The 19788-nt window shown below is 34.3% G+C and overlaps 3 protein-coding genes across 4 annotated transcripts; 2 read left to right on the top strand and 1 right to left on the bottom strand.

Moving 5' to 3' along the window:
- Nucleotides 1-1377: 1377 nt before the first annotated feature.
- LOC107622330 (protein REVEILLE 5) lies at nucleotides 1378-5448 on the top strand. Its single transcript, XM_088504550.1, has 8 exons — nucleotides 1378-1838; nucleotides 3049-3106; nucleotides 3512-3635; nucleotides 3728-3919; nucleotides 4004-4138; nucleotides 4302-4411; nucleotides 4565-4624; nucleotides 4882-5448. Exons 1-8 carry the CDS (start codon nucleotides 1576-1578, stop codon nucleotides 4981-4983), a joined length of 1044 nt encoding a protein of 347 aa, XP_088360676.1. The 5' UTR covers nucleotides 1378-1575; the 3' UTR covers nucleotides 4984-5448.
- Nucleotides 5449-8111: 2663 nt separating this feature from the next.
- Nucleotides 8112-13662, top strand: LOC107622301 (CAAX prenyl protease 1 homolog). Its single transcript, XM_016324166.3, has 14 exons — nucleotides 8112-8316; nucleotides 9375-9522; nucleotides 9633-9717; nucleotides 9806-9901; nucleotides 10527-10592; nucleotides 10752-10850; nucleotides 10986-11099; nucleotides 11201-11311; nucleotides 11501-11563; nucleotides 12239-12331; nucleotides 12459-12572; nucleotides 12818-12889; nucleotides 13001-13066; nucleotides 13277-13662. The coding sequence occupies exons 1-14, from the start codon at nucleotides 8286-8288 to the stop codon at nucleotides 13391-13393; spliced, it is 1275 nt and encodes a 424-aa protein (XP_016179652.1). The 5' UTR covers nucleotides 8112-8285; the 3' UTR covers nucleotides 13394-13662.
- Nucleotides 13663-16753: 3091 nt separating this feature from the next.
- LOC107622283 (Tetratricopeptide repeat (TPR)-like superfamily protein) lies at nucleotides 16754-19778 on the bottom strand. 2 transcript variants are annotated; one of them, XM_016324152.3, is made up of 2 exons: nucleotides 19431-19778; nucleotides 16754-18770 (listed from the first exon to the last, which is right to left on the bottom strand). In XM_016324152.3, exon 2 carries the CDS (start codon nucleotides 18647-18649, stop codon nucleotides 16844-16846), a length of 1806 nt encoding a protein of 601 aa, XP_016179638.1. In that variant the 5' UTR covers nucleotides 18650-18770; nucleotides 19431-19778; the 3' UTR covers nucleotides 16754-16843. The 2 variants fall into 2 exon arrangements, with proteins under 2 accessions (XP_016179638.1, XP_016179644.1); XM_016324158.3 differs by having other exon boundaries at nucleotides 16754-18793; nucleotides 19431-19740.
- Nucleotides 19779-19788: the final 10 nt, after the last annotated feature.

Genomic DNA, 19788 nt, shown 5'->3' with positions numbered 1-19788 from the left:
CCTCAGAGTCCTAACCCGAAACGTCCGGTACCCGACCAACCGAACAGAAATTAAAGCTAATCAATCCAAAATATTAGATGACTAAACCAAAATATTAAATATTTAAATGAGTCAATCATATTTTTCTCTCTTGAACATTTTATAATTATTTATATAACTAGAGCCTAAACTCTAAAGAAATAAAAACATAGTGAAATAGTTATATATATATATATATATATATATATATATATATATATATATATATATATATATATATATATATATATATATATATATATTGATATGGAATATTTCTCTTACCTATCTATTCCTAACACGTTTTGAGCCTAATTTACACATACCAAGTTTATAATATAAAGGATAAGAAGAGAGAACGTCCTAATTAGGAAGTTAGGCATTGATACAATGCATTCAAATCACTAAATAGTTTATTTAGTAGGAAACATTATCAAATTCTTAGAATTGTAGGCTAAATACCATGCATCAATGCATATTTTTCTTAAATGTGTAATTATTATTCACTAATTAAATATAAACACAAATGTAAGGTATGTCATCATATTAAATTACATAGCCTTATATGTTTAAAATAATTAATGATTAAATCAAATAGGAATACATAATGTCAATTTATATTTATTTTTTTTACATTTACAATATATGAAAAAAAAATTAAAACCTATTATATTAAACTAAGCTTGTGACTAGCCTTAAGAATATATGACATGAGGAATTCTTCTTATGACTCTCAATTTCATAAATTTTTTAATGAATATAACAAATTAGGACCATACTTCTTCTCTTATTTTTATTTTTTTAATGATTATGAGAAAATTTATGTTTCATAAAAAATAAATACTAAAACACAAAGTATTCTCTTCATTATTTTATAATAGTTGTAATATTTTTATTTGTTATTTTCCAAATTATTAATAATATTTACACAGTTTCTCTTTTATTTTTAAATAATGATATAGTTTTAAGAAATTGAAGTAAAACATCGTCAATAAACATAATTTTATCACCTCATATAATTTTTACCATTACCAAAATATTTTTGGTTTCTCTTAGTATATATATATATATATATATATATATATAATATTTTTTAATTTTTATTTAATATAAATATTATTTATTCGTATTAATAAGTTATAACTCAAATAGTATAGTTTTTCTATATTCTTCTAATAGTAGCGAGTTTAGGGTCACTCTTAATTTTAGGGGGGAAAGAAAATTGTTTGTACGTAAATTTCCAAAAAGAGAAACCGCCACGGCCACTCATTATATGTATAGAAGCCATGTGCTGAGGGTATTACAGACATTTCACACCGCCATTTTCCTCTATAAAACCTGAGCCTCCCATTTCGATTCGAGAGAAACGAAAGATTACGACACACAAAAATTTGCGATCCAAAAACGATAACGGACATCAGAAACAAGCAGACGCAGAGTTTGTTGGAAAACCCACTGACACAGTCACACACCCTAAAAAGAAGAGAAGGAAAATCTGAAACGCAATCGGAGTTGTTTTTCGGTTTTTGGTTCTGATTGAATTCTAAGGGTTACTTGATGGTGTCGGTGAATCCGAACCCAGCTCAAGGATTTTTCTTCTTCGATCCTTCTTCGTCCAATATGGGACTTCCCGGCGTTAATCCGATGCCGCCTCCGCCTCCGCCGCAGCATGCTCCGGCAACCGTGCCATCAGCTGCGTCTTCCGCCGTTAACGTGGCGGAGGATCCGAGTAAGAAGATCCGGAAACCCTACACGATTACTAAGTCTAGGGAGAGCTGGACCGAGCAGGAGCATGACAAGTTTCTAGAAGCTCTTCAATTGTAAGTTTTTTTAAATTCTTTATATTTTCGGTTTTAATTGAATATAAAAATTGGATTTTTATGGTTTTTGGGATATCTGATTTTGTTTGTGTATTAGGTAAAGTTTGATACTGGTTAAATGTTTGGATTAGGATGAAGATGAATGGTGAGAATTGGTTATTTCTTTAGTATCTCTTCCCCACCACCTCCTACTTCCCTAATTATTGAATTTTATGGATAATTAAGATTGTGTGGATTGGTGATGAGTTTTTGGAATTTCAGAAGTTTTTTTATTGAATTTTGTAAAATTATGTTTGATATAGCCGATTTCAGGGAAGTAATAAAATTTCTCCCCCTTGTTGAAAGTTATCTCAGGAAGCTTTAGATAATAGATCATATTTTGAGCTGCAAGTGAGCTAAATCTAAACCAAATGTGTGTTTTTCATGTTGATTAGCGAGTTTGATATCTCGTGTGATGACTTTGAACTCATTGAATGATAAAAGGAACACGTGGTTGATTGATCATGTAAAAATGATTATATTGTTAACACTGTATACCAATTTGGTTCTTGAATTTGGGGTCTCAAAGTCCTTTACTTATTTCCTTCTTCCTTATATTGTTTATCACAGTTTGGTTGCTAGGGTTCCCTGCCCCCCCAGAAAAAAGTATAGGTTTTTTAGTTTTTGAGGGTTAAACCGTAGGAACTGTTTGGTAGTGACTAGTGAGCCTTAGAGGATATATGCATCCCTTGTGAATGCATAGCATAGCGCTGCAAAAGTGTGCTTATGGAGTTAGTGTACCTTGTACTAGAAGTCCCCCTTTGTTACCGGATATCTTTACTGTGAGTCAGCTCCTCCACATCACTACCAAAACCATTGGTGCTTTCAATCTCACACCTCTGTGAGCTGGGATTGCACGAAATCTGCTTCTGAAACATGGAGCATAAAATTATTTTCTTGTTCTTTATAATTTAAATAACTAAGATTCTGCTAAAATTAAGAATTGAAAGAAATAGGTTTTACAAGTCATGGAATCTTTCATTTCATACAAGTATCAGAAAATTAGTCATTGATTTGAGTTTTAGGCAAAGCCATAGGATTGGGATTCACCACTTTTATGAGATTGAATTACGGTATCCAAAAAAATTGGTGCCTGTTATAATATTTGTGTTATTTTCTTGATGGTCTTGTTTTGCTTATTTCCTTCTATATTTCTCTTGATTGGTTTCAGATTTGATCGTGATTGGAAGAAGATTGAAGCATTTGTCGGCTCAAAAACTGTTATCCAGGTAATTATTATTGTTACTGAAAAATAAAATTTAGAAGAGCAGAGAAGAAGTTACTGGTGATTGCTGGATAGTTTTGGTTTCTGTCTAGACAGTGAGAATGATGTGACTTTATATTTTGTTCGTTATTTAACATGATTATTTATTTTTGAATTCCAAATTATGTATTTTGTTAAATTTATTCAGTTATATGTGATGATTGGTGCTATTCACTTTGTTTCTTATCTTTTCCCTTAAAAACAAATCTATTTACAGGCATAGGAATACACACTTGTAATTTGTACGTGCTTCATCAATTTTCTTCTTTTGAAATGTCTAAACATTCATTGTGTGGTCTTATTTCTATCCTCTCTTCATCCTTCCATGAACAAATGTAGAATCAACTTTGCTTCTCCTATTTCTTGGCAGATACGGAGTCATGCACAAAAATATTTCCTTAAAGTCCAGAAGAATGGAACAAGTGAACATGTACCTCCCCCTCGGCCAAAGAGAAAAGCTTCTCATCCATACCCTCAAAAAGCTCCCAAGAGTGGTTAGCATCTATCTACATTTCATGCATTTCTTGTTTCTTTCTGTTGCGTAGTATTTAAATTAACACTGGTTTCTACTTCTGCATTTTATCAGCTCCTACTGCATCCCATGTCACTGGGCCATTGCAATCTTCCTCAGCTTTCATTGAACCTGCATACATTTATAGCCCGGATTCATCATCTGTGCTAGGAACTCCAGTAACCAGTGTGCCTTTATCATCTTGGAATTATAACACCATGCCACCAAGCAATGTGGCCCCAAGCAATGTGCCACCAGCAACTAAAGGTCTTTATTTTACCTCAATGCCACCTTTTGACATTTCAATATTAAAATATGAGGGGCTTTTTGCTGAACTTTTTGTTTTGACAGATGATATGGGATTGGCTGGAGCTGGACAAGCTGTCCCTCTTACTTGTTGCTATAGCAGCAGTAATGAGAACACCCCTCCAACTTGGCCAAGTAACAATGGGTTTGAACAAAGAAACCAGACCAAGCCAATTAAAGGTTGGGATGGTACTTAAACTGCAACTAATGGTTTTTGGTTCTTGTTTTTGCATCAATAGTGTTTGAATTGTGCATTGTTGTCATTTGTTATGCATCTGTTTCATACTATATATATTTTATGATGATTGATTGTCCTGTTGACAAATTCATCTGTTCTATACAGTTATGCCAGATTTTGCACAAGTCTACAGCTTCATTGGCAGTGTATTTGATCCCAATTCTACTAATCATCTCCAGAGGCTGAAACAGATGGACCCAATAAATATGGAAACGGTAATTATTCTCTAGTCCTTCCCTTGCCTTGCCTCCATATCATTCCTTTTTTTCTGCAGTGTGTAAAGGTTCAAGGTTACAAGGGAAGTCTGATATTATGGTTTAAATTCATGGCCCCTCTGCTCGAGTTATTCACAAGGCTCTCTTTTGCAGGTACTGTTGTTGATGAGAAACCTCTCCATGAATCTAATGAGTCCTGAATTTGAGGATCATGTAAGTTTTGTTTCCCCTTTCCAATGGTACTTCTCCAACAGAGTGACTGTGCATGTCGATTTTTTATTGTATTCTTCAATCATTTGATAAAAGATGAATCTATTCTGAAGTTTAGTGCATTACTTTGTCCATTCTATGGTCGAGTTTTGTCCGGTCATTTTCCAGACTTTTCCAGCATCATTTTTACTCTCATCCTGCGTACTATAATATGGTGTACTGAGCTATTCTCTTGTTTCCCATTTTTTTAAACAATGCAGAAGAGGTTGCTTTCGTCATACGGAGCCAACTCTGAAGAGGCAAAGTTTGTCAATCCTTGCAGCAAGTTGCTCAAATCTGAGAGTGCTGTTCTAACTGCTTAAGGTGTTGGCAGATAGAACATTTTCTGATGCATACAAAATCAGACATGTGAGAAGGTGGAAAGCGACAGAAGGTTTTGCTAGAAGAAGAAAAATGTAGGATGCAGATGCAAACATGTGTATATAATACCGTATATATAGTTATTTAGGCATATGGTTAGGACCTTAGGTAAGGAAGAATCCTTGTTAGGAGGCTTGAATGTATATCCTTGGAATGCCTTGGACAATTTGAGTGTCTTTGTTAACTTCTGGAGGCTATGATGTACAGTATGTTGAGTGGTTTTCAGGTTTTGTGTGTTATGCTTTGAAAGCTCTCCTTTCTACAATGTAGTATATACAAGTAGGGACTTAGGATTGTGTGTATGGTGGTGTATATAAACCAATAAAGCCATGCAGCTTTTACTTTATGGTTTCATGCATTTACATATATTTTACATAATAAAAGTTTGTCTTGTTGCCTGGTCTAAATTTCTGCTGAAGTTGATTAAGCAGCTACTCGCACTTCTGAACAAAAAGGTCATAATTTCCCTAAAATTTTTCTTGATATGAGGGGAGACATTCTTATACTATTATTAGGTTATAATTTTGAGTGTTTTAAATTTATTATAATTACCAGTTATTGATGAGAAATTGGTAGTTGAAAGATTAAATTTACCTGAACAGACCTTTTTTTCTTAGAAAAGAACATTAGATGTTGAAGAATGAAATATGATTCCAAGTCCTAGGATCCTAGATTCCTTAGTACCATGTAGCCAAGCATCTTAGCATTTTGGTATGGATTGTAGCATGTGCAATATCGGTGAGAAATAATTTCCACCAGTAACATAAGAATATTCCAACATTATTGTACCGGGGTTGTCTGGATTCTCTTCATTTTTTTCTCCCTTGCTTTTTAGACCCTCATGAATCATGATAATTCAAGGTCAAATTTTCATTTCATTCAATAACTTCTATCTTTTCAGATATTGATTGAGTTCTAAATTGTTCTTTTGGATTATAAGAACAACATAATGTAAGAGTATCAATTGAGACTCTATCTTCATTGTACCTTCAACAAACTAGTGAGCAATTTTTTTTGCGGATAACAATTCAAATAAAGATGCCTTGAAGTACTTATCATGAAATGGGAATAATGTAGATACTCAAAAACATAGCTTTAAATTGAAGGCAGCTACTCCAATGAAGATGTCAAAAACATCTTTTTATGATGATCTTGGTCTAAAAAGTGTGACTTATTTGTTTTGCCAACTTTAAATAAAAATAACACTTTTATAGTATATGAAAATTAAGCCCTAAAATCTATCATCTAATGGTCACAATAAAGTATTTTTATATGAAGACAATTATGAAATCTTTATTAGAGTATCCACCTACACTAAAACCTTTATACAAGTAGCATCTCTTAGGTAGCGTTTGTTTTGAGGTACTGACACAGAGACTGAGAGACTGAGACTTAGTATTATGTTTGTTGATTCAGAGACTAGTACTAAAATTTTTTTCTCTGTCTTCAAAATTTTAGTATTTCAGTACCTCCAAAAAGTAAGGACACAGGGGACTAAAATTTTTAGAGATGGAGACTGAAACTTTAATAACATTTTATACCTAAAATACGCTCATTTCAATTAATGAATTCCAATTTTACCCTTTGTGCAAATTAAATTAGAGTTTCATTCTTGTTTCAATTTCTGTCTCCCATTTTGCACCAAATAGAATATTGAAATTTATTTCCATCCCTGTCTCTTAGTCTCAGTCTTTCTGTCTCTATCTCTCCACCAAACGGTACCTTAAAGTACTGATTTTTTTTTTTCTTTTTTGGTATCCATGGATCAAAACTCATGTTTTTTTTTTTGTTGTGATGGAACTCTCACCAATATTATGGACAAAACAAGTAAAGAACAAGAACTGAACACTAAAGCTCACATTATTTTATTGATATGCAGACACATTTTCAATTGGTTCCACAATTTTACACTAATAAAAACTAGCTTAGTCACTACCAGTTTGTTATTATAGGTAGTTACTACTACAAATAGAGCTGTTTAGCACAGACTTTGGAATATTAACTATTGTCTTTGTTATAGGGGGATCCTCAATATTTTTCCCTAGTTGTTTTATGAGCTGAAAAATCTGCTAATGAAATGTTTAGAAATGGAAATCAAAACTTAAGGGGACTTGAATCCCTTATCCGTATTTGACATGAAAACTTTTAATAGTTTGACAAGGTTAATACTTAAATCGTTTTATTTACATTACTTGGATCAATTGAAAGCATGTATGGAAGTTTGGTTAAACTCCAAAATCGTAATTTGAACTGAAGTCAAAGAAAAAAGTTTATCCAAAATCATGCATTGAATTCATCCTCCAATGATGATTTAAAGCTAATGCTAATTAGACATAAATAATACAAGAAATACACAGATAAAAACAAATATATTTGAACAAATCTTTTCATATACATAGTTAGAAAGCAAATCTCTTATCAAATGCTTAAAGGATATCATCTAAACTATCAACTATCTAGATTTTGTTGGTAAGAAAAAATACATGATTGAGTGATAATATTAAGTTTTATATACTAACCATCTATTAAAAATAAATTTCTTATTTTCTCATGACTTACTGACATGAATCTATAATCTATTAGATTTTTCAAACAAACATGCCTTGTAGCAAATTTCATGAATAAATTAAATAGAATTAAATATTACTCATTTACAACTTTTGAAGAAAGGTTATATTTCGACCATATTATAATAAATTTTCGTAAATCATTGGAATGTCTTATGGTTTACTTTTTTTTTTTTTTCATGTAAATCGCTTCGAAGTTTTACTATATATATATATTTTTTTCATGGAAGTTTTATTTATGTAATTACTATATATATATATATATATATATTTTTTTTTTTGGTTTACTCAAACGGTATCCCCCAACCCGACAGGTTAAGGACTAATCCGTTGTGGATCTGAACTCCATTTAAAGGTCTGTCGCTAGCCAATGAGTTGCTGCATGCACAAGGCGGGATTCAAACTCGCGATACTTACTTAAGCGGACGAGTGAGCTGACCACCCGACCAACCCAAGTTGGTTACCATATATATATATATAAACTGTTTTGTGTCTTAACTCTTAAGTAAAACAGATGAATGGTGTGTTGACCCGAAAGTCCAAAACACAATTGGGTCAACCCAACTCAAAACCTTAAACCCAAAACCCATTATATATAAGCGCATTGGAAAACTAGTATCAGCTGAAAAAAAAAAAGATCTTCCCTTTGCTACTTTTCTTCTTCAGATACTTCAGCCATGGCGTTCCCTTATATGGAAGCTGTTGTCGGTGAGCTCCTTCTTCTTCTTCTTCTTCCCTCCTCTTCCTCTTCTCTCTCTGCAATGGCACTGTCGTAATTTTCCATTTCCTTTATTACAAGCTAGGAATCGTTTTCAATGAGCTGCTGTTAGCTGTGTTGATAGAAATTTGTTTCATTTATTTCATGGTATGAGAAAGTTTCCATTTGTTATGAGTTTTCATGTGAATGACTTGTGGGAAGCTTAGGTTTTTCTTCAACTTTTATGGGTTCTGAATTCAGGGGTTATCATAAAAATTTAGGGTTTTTCTTTTTTTTTTTAATTTCTCCCTATAAGGTGAATTTTTTTTTTCTTTAACTTTATGAGGATTATGAATCCTTCAATTTTAATGGGACCTGGGAGCTACGTGCATTTCTAGGAACATTTGAGCTAGAAATGTTGAGTTTTATGGATAATTGATATGAGAAAAAAAAAGGCAAAACCTTGTGATCGATATACTCATAATTCTATATGTTCATATCTTTGTGGGAGTTAAATAGTGCATAGTAGACTAGTAGTTATAACTTCTAGCTAGAGTGAACTGAATTGGTCAAAAGCCACCCCTTGCAAAGTAATCAAACTTAAAGTTGACATAAACATGAATCATAAAGCTCATTTTGTAAAACTGTAAGACTCAATTTATGGACCTAAACTGGGAAATGAGAGTTTGATAACATTGTGGCCTTTTTTTAATATTATTTTTCCGATGCGAACATCATTGCCTTGTATTGCATTGCTACTCATTTGAGTGTTTCTTATAAATTAGCTGGCTTTGGTAGTAAGATGAAGTCCTTAAGCATCTTAAACCAACATAGAACATGTTAATTATACACTCAGTGACAATCTGCAGTGTTTTCTGGTTGCAGCTTCAAATAAATCAGGAAAATATCAATTAGAAAACGAAAAATTTGTTGGCAATGTCATATCAAGTGTTAATTCTGTATGGATTTACCCCAAATCAACCAATGTTGTGTATGACTGTGGTAGTATTACATGTCAAAAACATATAGGATATACCTGATATATGTTTTTCATCTGATCCATTTTCAGGGTTTATGATCTTTATGTACTTCTTTGAAACCTACTTGGATATACGACAACATAAGGCACTCAAACTTCCTACTCTTCCAAAGACTTTAGAAGGCGTAATCAGCCAAGATAAATTTTTGAAATCCAGGGCCTACAGTCTTGATAAAAGGTTTGTCATTTTGTTTATCTGATATTCATAGGTCATCCTGAAGTTTGCTTCTATAGTTTTATGTGTCTTGTTAATGTTCTTCTACATGGAGGTTTATTTACCTTTTTCAGCTACTTCCATTTTGTTCACGAGTTTGTAACAATAGTGATGGACTCCACAATCTTGTACTTTCGGGTGTTGCCCTGGTTTTGGAAGGTAAAAGTTCAATTCAGTGTTTTTTATGAAACCCAACATAGCAACTATATCATGGGTCTTGACCAATTAATCCTATTCTTGATTGCAGAAATCAGAACATTTGGTGACATTAGTAGGTCTGAATGCAGAAAATGAAATATTGCATACCCTAGGTTTTTTAGCTGGTGTCATGATCTGGTCACAGGTATGTACAAAATGCTGCAAGACCTTTGATAGAAATAAGCTTTATTGATATCAATATTTACATCGTATATTCCATTCCAGTTTAAGTTTCTTTGGTCCATCTTGCAAAATTATGGAAATAAAGAGAGATGCAAACCATAAGAATTGAGTTGTTGGAATGAGATACGGCAGTGTGTTGAGTGTTACTTCCAATAGAAAATTGCCACTCAATATTCAAAGCAAATCTACTTGTGTTGCTCTGTTGTATTTAAATGAATGGTTGGCAACCATAACCAAAAAGCAAAAAACCTCAATGTTGCAAAGATGAGAGTTATTTTTTAAGGGTGGTCACAAATGACAAGAGAAGACCAGGAATAAGACCAGTAGAAGCCTTATTAAGGTGTACAACAAAACGAAAAGCTGTTCGAATTAGAGGTAGAGGGAGGCAAGGAAAAATTATTGATGACATTTAAGAATGACTAAGGTTGAATGGCTTTGCAAACACGATTCACAAGAGGACTCAATGTTATTGTTCTTATCATGTATTCAGCCCTTAGTTGGAGAAGGCCTTGTCGCTTTTGTTGTAGTGTTCAATTCACATCTTATATGCAAATGAATGACCTAAGCTTTACTACTCGTTTTTACAGATAACTGATTTGCCTTTCTCTCTGTACTCAACTTTTGTGATTGAGGCCCGTCATGGTTTTAACAAGGTTCATGCTCTTCCTTTGATCCTCTTGTATTCTTTATTGTTTTTTTAAAATTATCTTTCTGTTTAATGTCTTATTTTTCTAAATGATAATATTGACTAGCTTCTATACATTTCATCTTCATAATGGTTCATGTTGTTACTTTTTTCATCTATTGTACAGCAAACAATATGGTTATTCTTTAGGGACATGATCAAAGGAATGTTGATAGCCATTGTAATTGGTCCACCTATTGTGGCTGCAATTATTGTAATAGTGCAGGTAAGATCCTGATCGCTGTTGAAACAGCCATCACGTGTAAACTTTTTGTTGCAATATTTACTGTCATACTTTATCTGTTATTTCTGTTATTGTAATTTTAGAGTGCTTATATTCTATCTTCTATAATATTTGCAGAAAGGAAGTCCTTACCTTGCTATCTATCTATGGGGGTTCATGCTTGTTCTTTCTCTTGTGATGATGACAATTTATCCAGTCCTGATAGCTCCACTTTTCAACAAATTCACCCCAGTTAGTATTTCAAAATATTAAATAATCTTTTAAGAACAGTTTATGAAGGTGCAATATTTTATTTTTGATCACCATTCCCTTCATGTTTTGCTGGGGACCAGCTTCCGGATGGTACACTCAGGGAGAAAATTGAGAAACTTGCTGCCTCTCTCAAGTTTCCACTAAAGAAGTTGTTTGTTGTTGATGGATCAACTAGGTCAAGCCACAGCAATGTAATGATTGAACTCCTCGAGATCTGCTACTCCATTTCCTTTTCCTTTTCCTTTTTATTTGTTTATTTATTTATATGAGGATGGAACCACCACAGCTAAATAGTGGCATAGGCTACAGGATGTTTTTTTTTGCCCTCATTTTTGTTGGGCTTTTAAATTTTTCTCAATATATCATTACATATATTGCAGGCCTATATGTATGGATTCTTCAAGAACAAGCGGATTGTCTTATATGACACATTGATTCAGCAGGTTTGAGATTACTGAGTTTTAAAAATTATTTTCATGTTTGTGATTGTTACACTTTCTTCTGTGTACCTGTGAAGCTTTATGTAGTTATTTCTTTGAAAATCCTTCTTGCATTATTTCATGCAGTGACTTATTTAATAAATCTGGAATCCTTCTATGCATACGGTTGTCTTCTACTTATTGACTTGGTTTGGGAAAGTTAGTCTAGTTTAAGCTTGCATATTGAAGATCATAGCACTAATTTTTATTGCTTTAGAACTACTATATTTAAAAACTGAAGAACCATATGACATGACATTATCACTGGGAGACCAAAATGCAGATTTACTTATCATGTGATATATTAGGAATTTACAGTTTTTTTCCTTGTATTTGGCTACTACCATATGGAGGGCCTCTTATCCCTCATCCTCACCCCCCAACAAAAAAATTACTTTTTATCCATCTTAATGAAATTCGTTTATTCAAAAAAAAAAAAAAATAAATAATGTGCTGTGTCCTTTTCTTTTGTGTTTGGGGGCACGTGAGAGAATTGTGGAGGCCAACTCATAGTGACAAAAGCCATATAAACTAACAAATGTTTGCAAACATTTCGGGAATATATTATTGATATCATATCTTTATTTGTATAGTAGTTGGTCATGGTTGATGTTCACATTATCAATTGTTGTTTTACAGTGCAAAAATGATGATGAAGTTGTAGCTGTTATTGCCCATGAACTGGGGCATTGGAAGCTTAACCACACTGTGTATTCGTTTGTTGCAGTGCAGGTCTGTGTAGTAGCATTCTTTTTCTCATAGAACATATTTACTTTAGTCTTCTCCTATCACATTGCTTTGAGCTATTCATCGTCGAGTTGACTATTTTGCCTGATGTATTCTCTTCTGATTGGTACAGGTTCTTACACTATTGCAATTTGGCGGATATACTCTTGTGAGGAACTCAAGCGACCTGTTTCGAAGTTTTGGATTCGATACACAGCCAGTCCTCATTGGACTAATCATATTTCAGGTATTTTTCAAAACCATGGTTGAGTTGAATAGTATAGCTACTTTCTGTCTGTCCATTGAAACCCCAAAAAAGACGAAGCATGTTATAAAGAAGCACTATAAAAGATGGCCACATTAATACATTTTTTTTGGCTAGTTTACAAGAGCTCGTTCACTCGAACCTCCTTGTTGACATTTCTTTAATGTAGTGTTTCAAATTTACTTAGAACACCTTTGACATTTTCTTTTACCTGGCTTTATTGGCAGCATACTGTAATCCCCATCCAGCACCTTGTGAGCTTTGGTCTGAATCTCGTGAGCCGATCATTTGAATTCCAGGTTACTCCCTTTCCTTATTCAGCCTTGTGTTACAGTGGTGATGTTCTTGTTTTCTGTTTTCCAGTTTAAATCTCTCTCTCTTGTACTTATGTGTATCATCATCCAATGCAGGCTGATGCTTTCGCCAAGAAGCTTGGATATGCAGCTGAACTACGGGCCGGCCTTGTGAAACTACAGGTAATTCTATCTATTTGATGTTCTAGTTTCATATAAATGTCTGTTTATGAATTTCGGCGATACATCTGATTCATGATATACTTAACATTTTATTCTTTGCTTGAAATTATGCAAAATTAATCAGTACATGGGTTTTGTTCCTGGTAAAAGATGGAGTAATCTTGAATCTTTAGTGCTGCATCTGATTGATTTTCTAATTGTGACTTTCAGGAGGAGAATCTATCAGCCATGAACACAGATCCATGGTACTCTGCATATCACTACTCTCATCCTCCTCTTGTTGAACGGTTGGCTGCGATCGATGAATCAGATAAGAAGGAAAAATAGGGAAAACAAACTATAGGTGAAGAGATTCAAAGCTTCATTGTACTCTAACTTGCAATGATGAGTGCTACAATTTGTTTGTGTAGTATATAGGTTTCAATAGCAATGCTTTGATGCAGAGTTCAAAGTTGAATCTAAATGATTAAGGCTCAGATTAGAGTGAGAGGAAAATAGAAATGCCTTGGCTGTGAAATGAAACTGAATTGAAGGCCCTTTTGATGTCTTAGCATGCTATTTTTTTAATGACTAACACCATGCCTTAAAAAAGATTATTTAATTTCTATAGTTCTGAATTTTGAGTAGTCTATAAGATTCTCTACTTTTCAGTTTCTGATGAAATTATTTAATGAAAGTAGATTACATTTACATTTACATTTCATTTTTAAATCTCAATTGATTGATTGAATATTCTTGCTCCTTTAAGTGGATGATAGTAAAGCATTGACAAAAAAGAAACCTTATCTTAAACCTCAAGTCTTCACTAGACAACATGGGAACTTCATAAAGTGATGCTCCTTTCTCATTCAAAGCAGTGGTTTGAACTTCACCTATATGATCCCTTATGTGTCCTTAATTGGCTTCCAACTTTTTAAAGAAAACACCAGACATCTGCTTCATATCTTTTATGACCTGCCCTACTTAGATGCTATCTATATCTTCCTTTAATTGGTAGCATCTCATTACTTTTGAGTTATTACTCAAAATGGCCTTTAAAAAATTTTACTCCTGATTCAATTTAACACTTCAATTTTCAATTATCCTAAATTGTACTCTAAAATTTTAACGCATGCCTCAAGTTGGCCCTTCCGTTCATTCTCGTCACTGGAAACCTGACCCGACGTTGTTTTGCTAGTTGTTCCAAAACGATGTTGTTTTGCTCTCCCTCTTCTTCTTCCTCCTCCTCAATCAACCATAGTTTGGGTACTACTTCGAGCTTCAGAAACTTCAGTTATGGTCTCATCCTTGGCTTTAGACTCATCTCTTCTTCTTTTTTCTTTTTTCGTTCTTCCTCTGTATAGCCGCTAAATCTATCACTCGCACTCTCCTTTTTTCCATGGCTTCTCTCCAATCCATTTTTAGTGATCAAGTAATCATCATCACCTTCATCCACATACGCATGAGCAACTTCTTCATTCACAACAACCACAACCTCTTCTACTTCATTTCACTTCAAAGTTCAAACTGATTCTTAATTATCATTATTATTATTATTATTATTGAAAAAGAAAATATAGAATGAGGGATAGGGTTCTGGTGCAACACTACAACCTCAACTCATCCTCTTCCTTCATCGAGAGTTCCCTCCACGTTCTCAAAGCCGTCGATGCCAGAACCACTGCCCCCTCCCCCATTGACCACATTGCCGACCCCACCTCGGACTCCGGCACATACGATTCTGTCGCTACCGTCGTGAATGCTGTTCCACTTTCATGTGATTTATGTGGCTGATTTAGAGGCTAATTATTCCGGCCAAGACAAAATGGGTAAGAGAAAGAACAGGAAGATACAGTATAAGGAGGAGGAGGAGAAGGAAGGGGCGACGAATGGTGCATGTCGGTGCAGTGGCCAAGGTTGCACGATCCAGAAAGAGATGGCAACAATTACGAATACGCAGTGGTAGAAGGATGTTGCAGGAGCTTCTTGTTGGTTTGTTTGGATTTGGCACATTGGAAATTTGAAATAACGAAGGATCAAGGAATTGGATTTTTGAAAAACGACGTCGTTTTTCTTGTGCCAGTGTCAGATGTCAACTAAATTTGCCACGTCATTTTTCCAGTGACGGAAATAGATAGAAGGGGCAACTTAAGGCATGTGTTAAAATTTCACAGTACAATTTGGATCAATTAAAAATTCAAAGGTTAAATTAAATCGAAAATCAAATTTTAGAGTTCATTTTAAGTATTAACTCCATTACTTTTAGTGTTATTTCTTGTGACCTACCCCACTTTGTCCCACATTCTTCAATATTTTCAGTTATTTTATTTTAATTGTTTTTTACTTGTGTTTTTGATATTTTATATTCGTTGTGTGTTTATTATTTCACTATCTCATATTCTCATTACATATATTTTTGTACCCATGGTATACTAAATCCAATAATTCAATGAGAATTATATTTTATTCTATAATAATAAAATACCAATAAGACAATACAACAACAAAATTTTATCCCACTAAACAGAATCGACTAAATAAAATACCAATTATACAATAAATATAAAAGAAATTTAGTCACCGAAACATTTTTATTTTTTCCCCCTCCTATCTAATGCATTCTTGAAAAAGCACTAGACTTTAGTGGCCTACACTATATGACATAATGCATGAGATTTTACCACTGAACCACTTGCACCTCAAAAAACATACCTTAGTGATTAGTGAGCAACTTAATCAAATTACATGAATAAATTATATTAAAAAAATTTCATAGTTGATCAGCAGTAAAATTAGTGGCAAAGAGCACCAAATGGAGCTCACTTTGTCTAGTGATTTAAAGATAAGATAAACTGATAGTGATTAAAAAATAAAAAAGTTAAACAAGAGTGTGTAAGACTAAGTAATCTTATTATTTAAGAAATAAAAAACAACCAACACAAGACAAATAATAATTTTTTTTTTTAAGAAATGCCTTTTCGAACTCTCATGGTGCATTATGCTGTCTAAATCCATGGGGGCAACCCATTAATGGCGACTATTTTTAATTACATTTTGTAAATTTGTCATGATTCATAAGAATACTATATTCACTAGTTTATTAGAGTTAACTCTCATTTTTATTTTCTTAAATGTATACCTTCACGGAAACTTAGTAGTATAAGTAGAACAATTAAAAAAAATGAAATAATTGAATTAATTATTCATTCATAAATTGAACCTTGTTTCTAAATTACAACTACGTAATCAATCTTAACCTTCTTTGTACTCATTCTGAAACTTATTGCATATCCTAAGCCTAACCAGAAAAGAAAAGATAATCGACGTGTTACTACCAAAATCATAGTTTGTCTCACGTATTTAAACAAAAAATAATTTTTCAGAAAAAAAAATGCTTAGGTCCCACGTAACATTATCCATTTCGGACATCATGCAATTTTTTTCCTAGAATAAATAGGATGTATGCTTGCTATAATCACTAGCATTTTACCATTGAATGTTCACAGGAAGCTTAGAAGTTAGAAGTCTCACGACCATTTATGAAGTGATTCACAATCCTAATTGTGCAATATGCGATTTCGTTTAATGATAATAACATGTAAGCTAACTCAACTCAAATCGATAGTAATAATTTTCGTTTGCTTCATTTAGAGGTATTTATTTCACTGGACAAGAAGAACACATGGAAACAATGGAAAGTGTCAACAGGATTATAGTCTCAAAAGCTTACAAGAGATACTCAATTTCTTCATTCTATTGGAAAAAGATGTTACAAAGTCAGATATACACAACATCAACTTATCTTTTATTTCCTAATATCTTCTCCAAACATAAACTAGTAAAGCAATCATTTTTCCAGTTAAATATCGTCACTAAAAAATGAATTGTGCTATGTTCAAGTGTATATCCCAATCTAAATATTGAATTTAAGACAATCAAAACATCATCTAACCTTTTCTCTTGTGATAGAGTGCAAATCAGGATCTCTAAAGTCTTCCACACTGGTTTTAGCTCCCATCTCACCATTCTTCGCAGCCATTTCATTCCCTCTGCAGAATTGCCTTCTTTACATAACCCCTTAATAATATGGTCATGTGTAATAGAGGGTGGTATCAAGTGCCTATCACGCATATCATTCCATAACCTTATTGCCTCCTGCGTTTCTCCAAATCTACAAAGTCCTTTTATAAGAGGAGTAAAAGTGAAAGCCGATGGCTGTAAACCCTGTGTCTGAAGTTCATTAAACAGTTTTGTTGCCTTAACAAGATGCCCCTCATTGCAAAGTCCATTAATCAAAGAATTGTAAGTGATCAAATCACGAACCACACCCCTTTGAGGCATTTTTTGAAACAAGACCCATGCTTTATGTGCCTCACCATGTGAACACAAACCCGAAATCATTGTGGTGTAGTTAAATGTGTTTCCTACATAACCTCTAGAACGCATATCTTTAAAGAGCTTCTTTGCTTCAACAAGTTCACCAGCCTTACAATACCCATGTAACATTACATTATAGGTATACTCATTAGGAAGTAACCCTTTTTGAATCATCTCAAACCACAACTTCCTTGCGACACCAAGCTGTCCCTTCTTGCAGAGGCCTTCGATCACTGTTGTGTACATGACTCTATCGGGGAAATACCCTCTATCCTTGATATCATTGAAAACCCGCAATCCCTCAGAATTGTTCTCTTTCAAGAGCCCATTGATGACTTCTTGGTAAGTAAAGATATCTGGATTACCCTTCTTGGCAATCATGATATGAAGGATCTCAGATACCCTATCATACTCTCCATTCTTACAGAACCCTCTAATAAGTGTGTTAAAAACAGTATTGTCAGGACTCAAGCCATTCCCTAGAACCTGCCTAAGAAGTTCATATCCCTTCGAAACCTTGCCTTCAACACATAACGCCTTTACCAGATATCCAACAGTCTCAACATCAATGTTAGCCGCAACACCAGATTCCAACATACGCCCATACAATGTCCAAACCAGATCAGTCCTCCCAATCTTCAAACAACCCAATAGAGATTTCTTCCAAGTTTCCACTGACGGACAAAATCCAACCTTTTGCAATTTATCAAACACATGGAGTGCATCTTCAACCATTCCACCACTGCTAAGGCACCTTATGTAACCCTCCAATGAATGAGGCCCAGGGTTAAAATCGGGGCAATCAAGCAAGGCCTTTGCAGCTTTAGATGCCCCAGCATCCACAAGTTGATCAAAGAGGGCGCTGCACGAAGATTGGTCCGGTGAGAAGCCACAAGTAGAGCAAAGCCAGTGAAAGAATCGAAGGGAGAAGAACGCATTGTTCTGGTGGGTCAGGTAATGTAGGAAGAAAGAAGGCTCTTTGAAATTGAAAGATGGGTATTGGGAAAGAAGGGTAGTCTCCCAACGCGGTGTTGTCCGAGTGACTCTGCAAATTTCGATGACGAAATCAACAAAGTTACGGTCTTTGGCATTTGAGTTGATGTTGCCAGCATGATCCCCATCTTTGGTCTCCAATGTGAGGCTTCGGAATTGGGTTTGACAGGTTTGGGGAGCGCTATGGTGGAGGGGTATAATAAGAGAATGTGAACGTGTTATTGCCCTGATCATTGTGATGGGTTTTTGTATATGGAAGAAGCTAAAACATCATCACCGAATAATGATCTTATATTTTCTCCACCTTCAATGAAATAGAAGCATGGGAAGTGTGATAGCATCAAGGCTCCTATTCCTGCAACAGCGGAATGATTTATACTGTCATACAAACTTTAGAAAGCCGTGATAATGGTTAAATATTTAATCATTTCCTATCTTAGTTTTACAGGTAGGTTTCTCCAACAATCTAAGTAACCACACAATACACAATTTGATCAAAACATAGTTTTTGATTGCGGATTGCATATGTAATAAATTATAAAATCTAATTAATTTAAACAATTTTCTACTCATAAGGCATGCAATTAATTCAGCAAATTCAGTATCAAATTCACCAAATAAACATAACCAAGCATCAATAAAGCATCAAAACAGATCAAGCATATCAATATCCGATAAAGCATCAATCACATAACTTTAGTCGCAACTCACAACGCCAGCATCAAAAGTCAAAACAGATCAATATACAATAACTAGAAAAAAAATCCAATTGACAACAACTACTGCCAATTACAGATTAATATACAATAAAGCATAAATCACATAACCTTAGTCACAACTCACAACACTAGCATCAAAACAGATCAATATATAATAAATAGTCAAAAATCCAATTGACAGAAATTACCAATTACAGATTAAGATACAATTCAAGAAAATTAATATACAATAAAGCACACCTAGAAGAGAAAGCAAACAGATTGATATACAATAACCAAAAATAAATAAAGCTCACCTCTGCAACCTAGCTCAGCTTGGACAATGGAAGAGAAACAAGAGCACCAGAGACAGAGGAGGCACGGCACGGAGACGCAGAGAAGGCGAGCCACGGCTGAGCAGGACGGCAGCTTCAACACAGACAGAGGAGGCAAGGTCTGCCGGCAAGGAGACAAGGCAGCGACTGGCGGCGAGCATCGAGCAGATACGAGCGGCGACTGGCGGCGGGGAGATGAGGCACAGCTGCCGGCAAGATGCGCGGAGACGCCGCTGCTGTGCGTGTCTGTATGCAACAGGGATAGTTAGAGCGCAGAGACTGAGAGATGATTGGGAATTTTAGAATTAGGGACTAGGGTTCTCTTTTCCTATTCTAATAA

This window comes from Arachis ipaensis, chromosome B2 (assembly GCF_059453495.1).
Source record: "Arachis ipaensis isolate K30076 ecotype BB chromosome B2, ASM5945349v1, whole genome shotgun sequence".
Taxonomy (NCBI): Eukaryota; Viridiplantae; Streptophyta; class Magnoliopsida; order Fabales; family Fabaceae; genus Arachis; species Arachis ipaensis.
The sequence above is the reverse complement of the archived record's forward strand: the minus strand, read 5'-3'. Positions and strand labels throughout refer to the sequence as shown.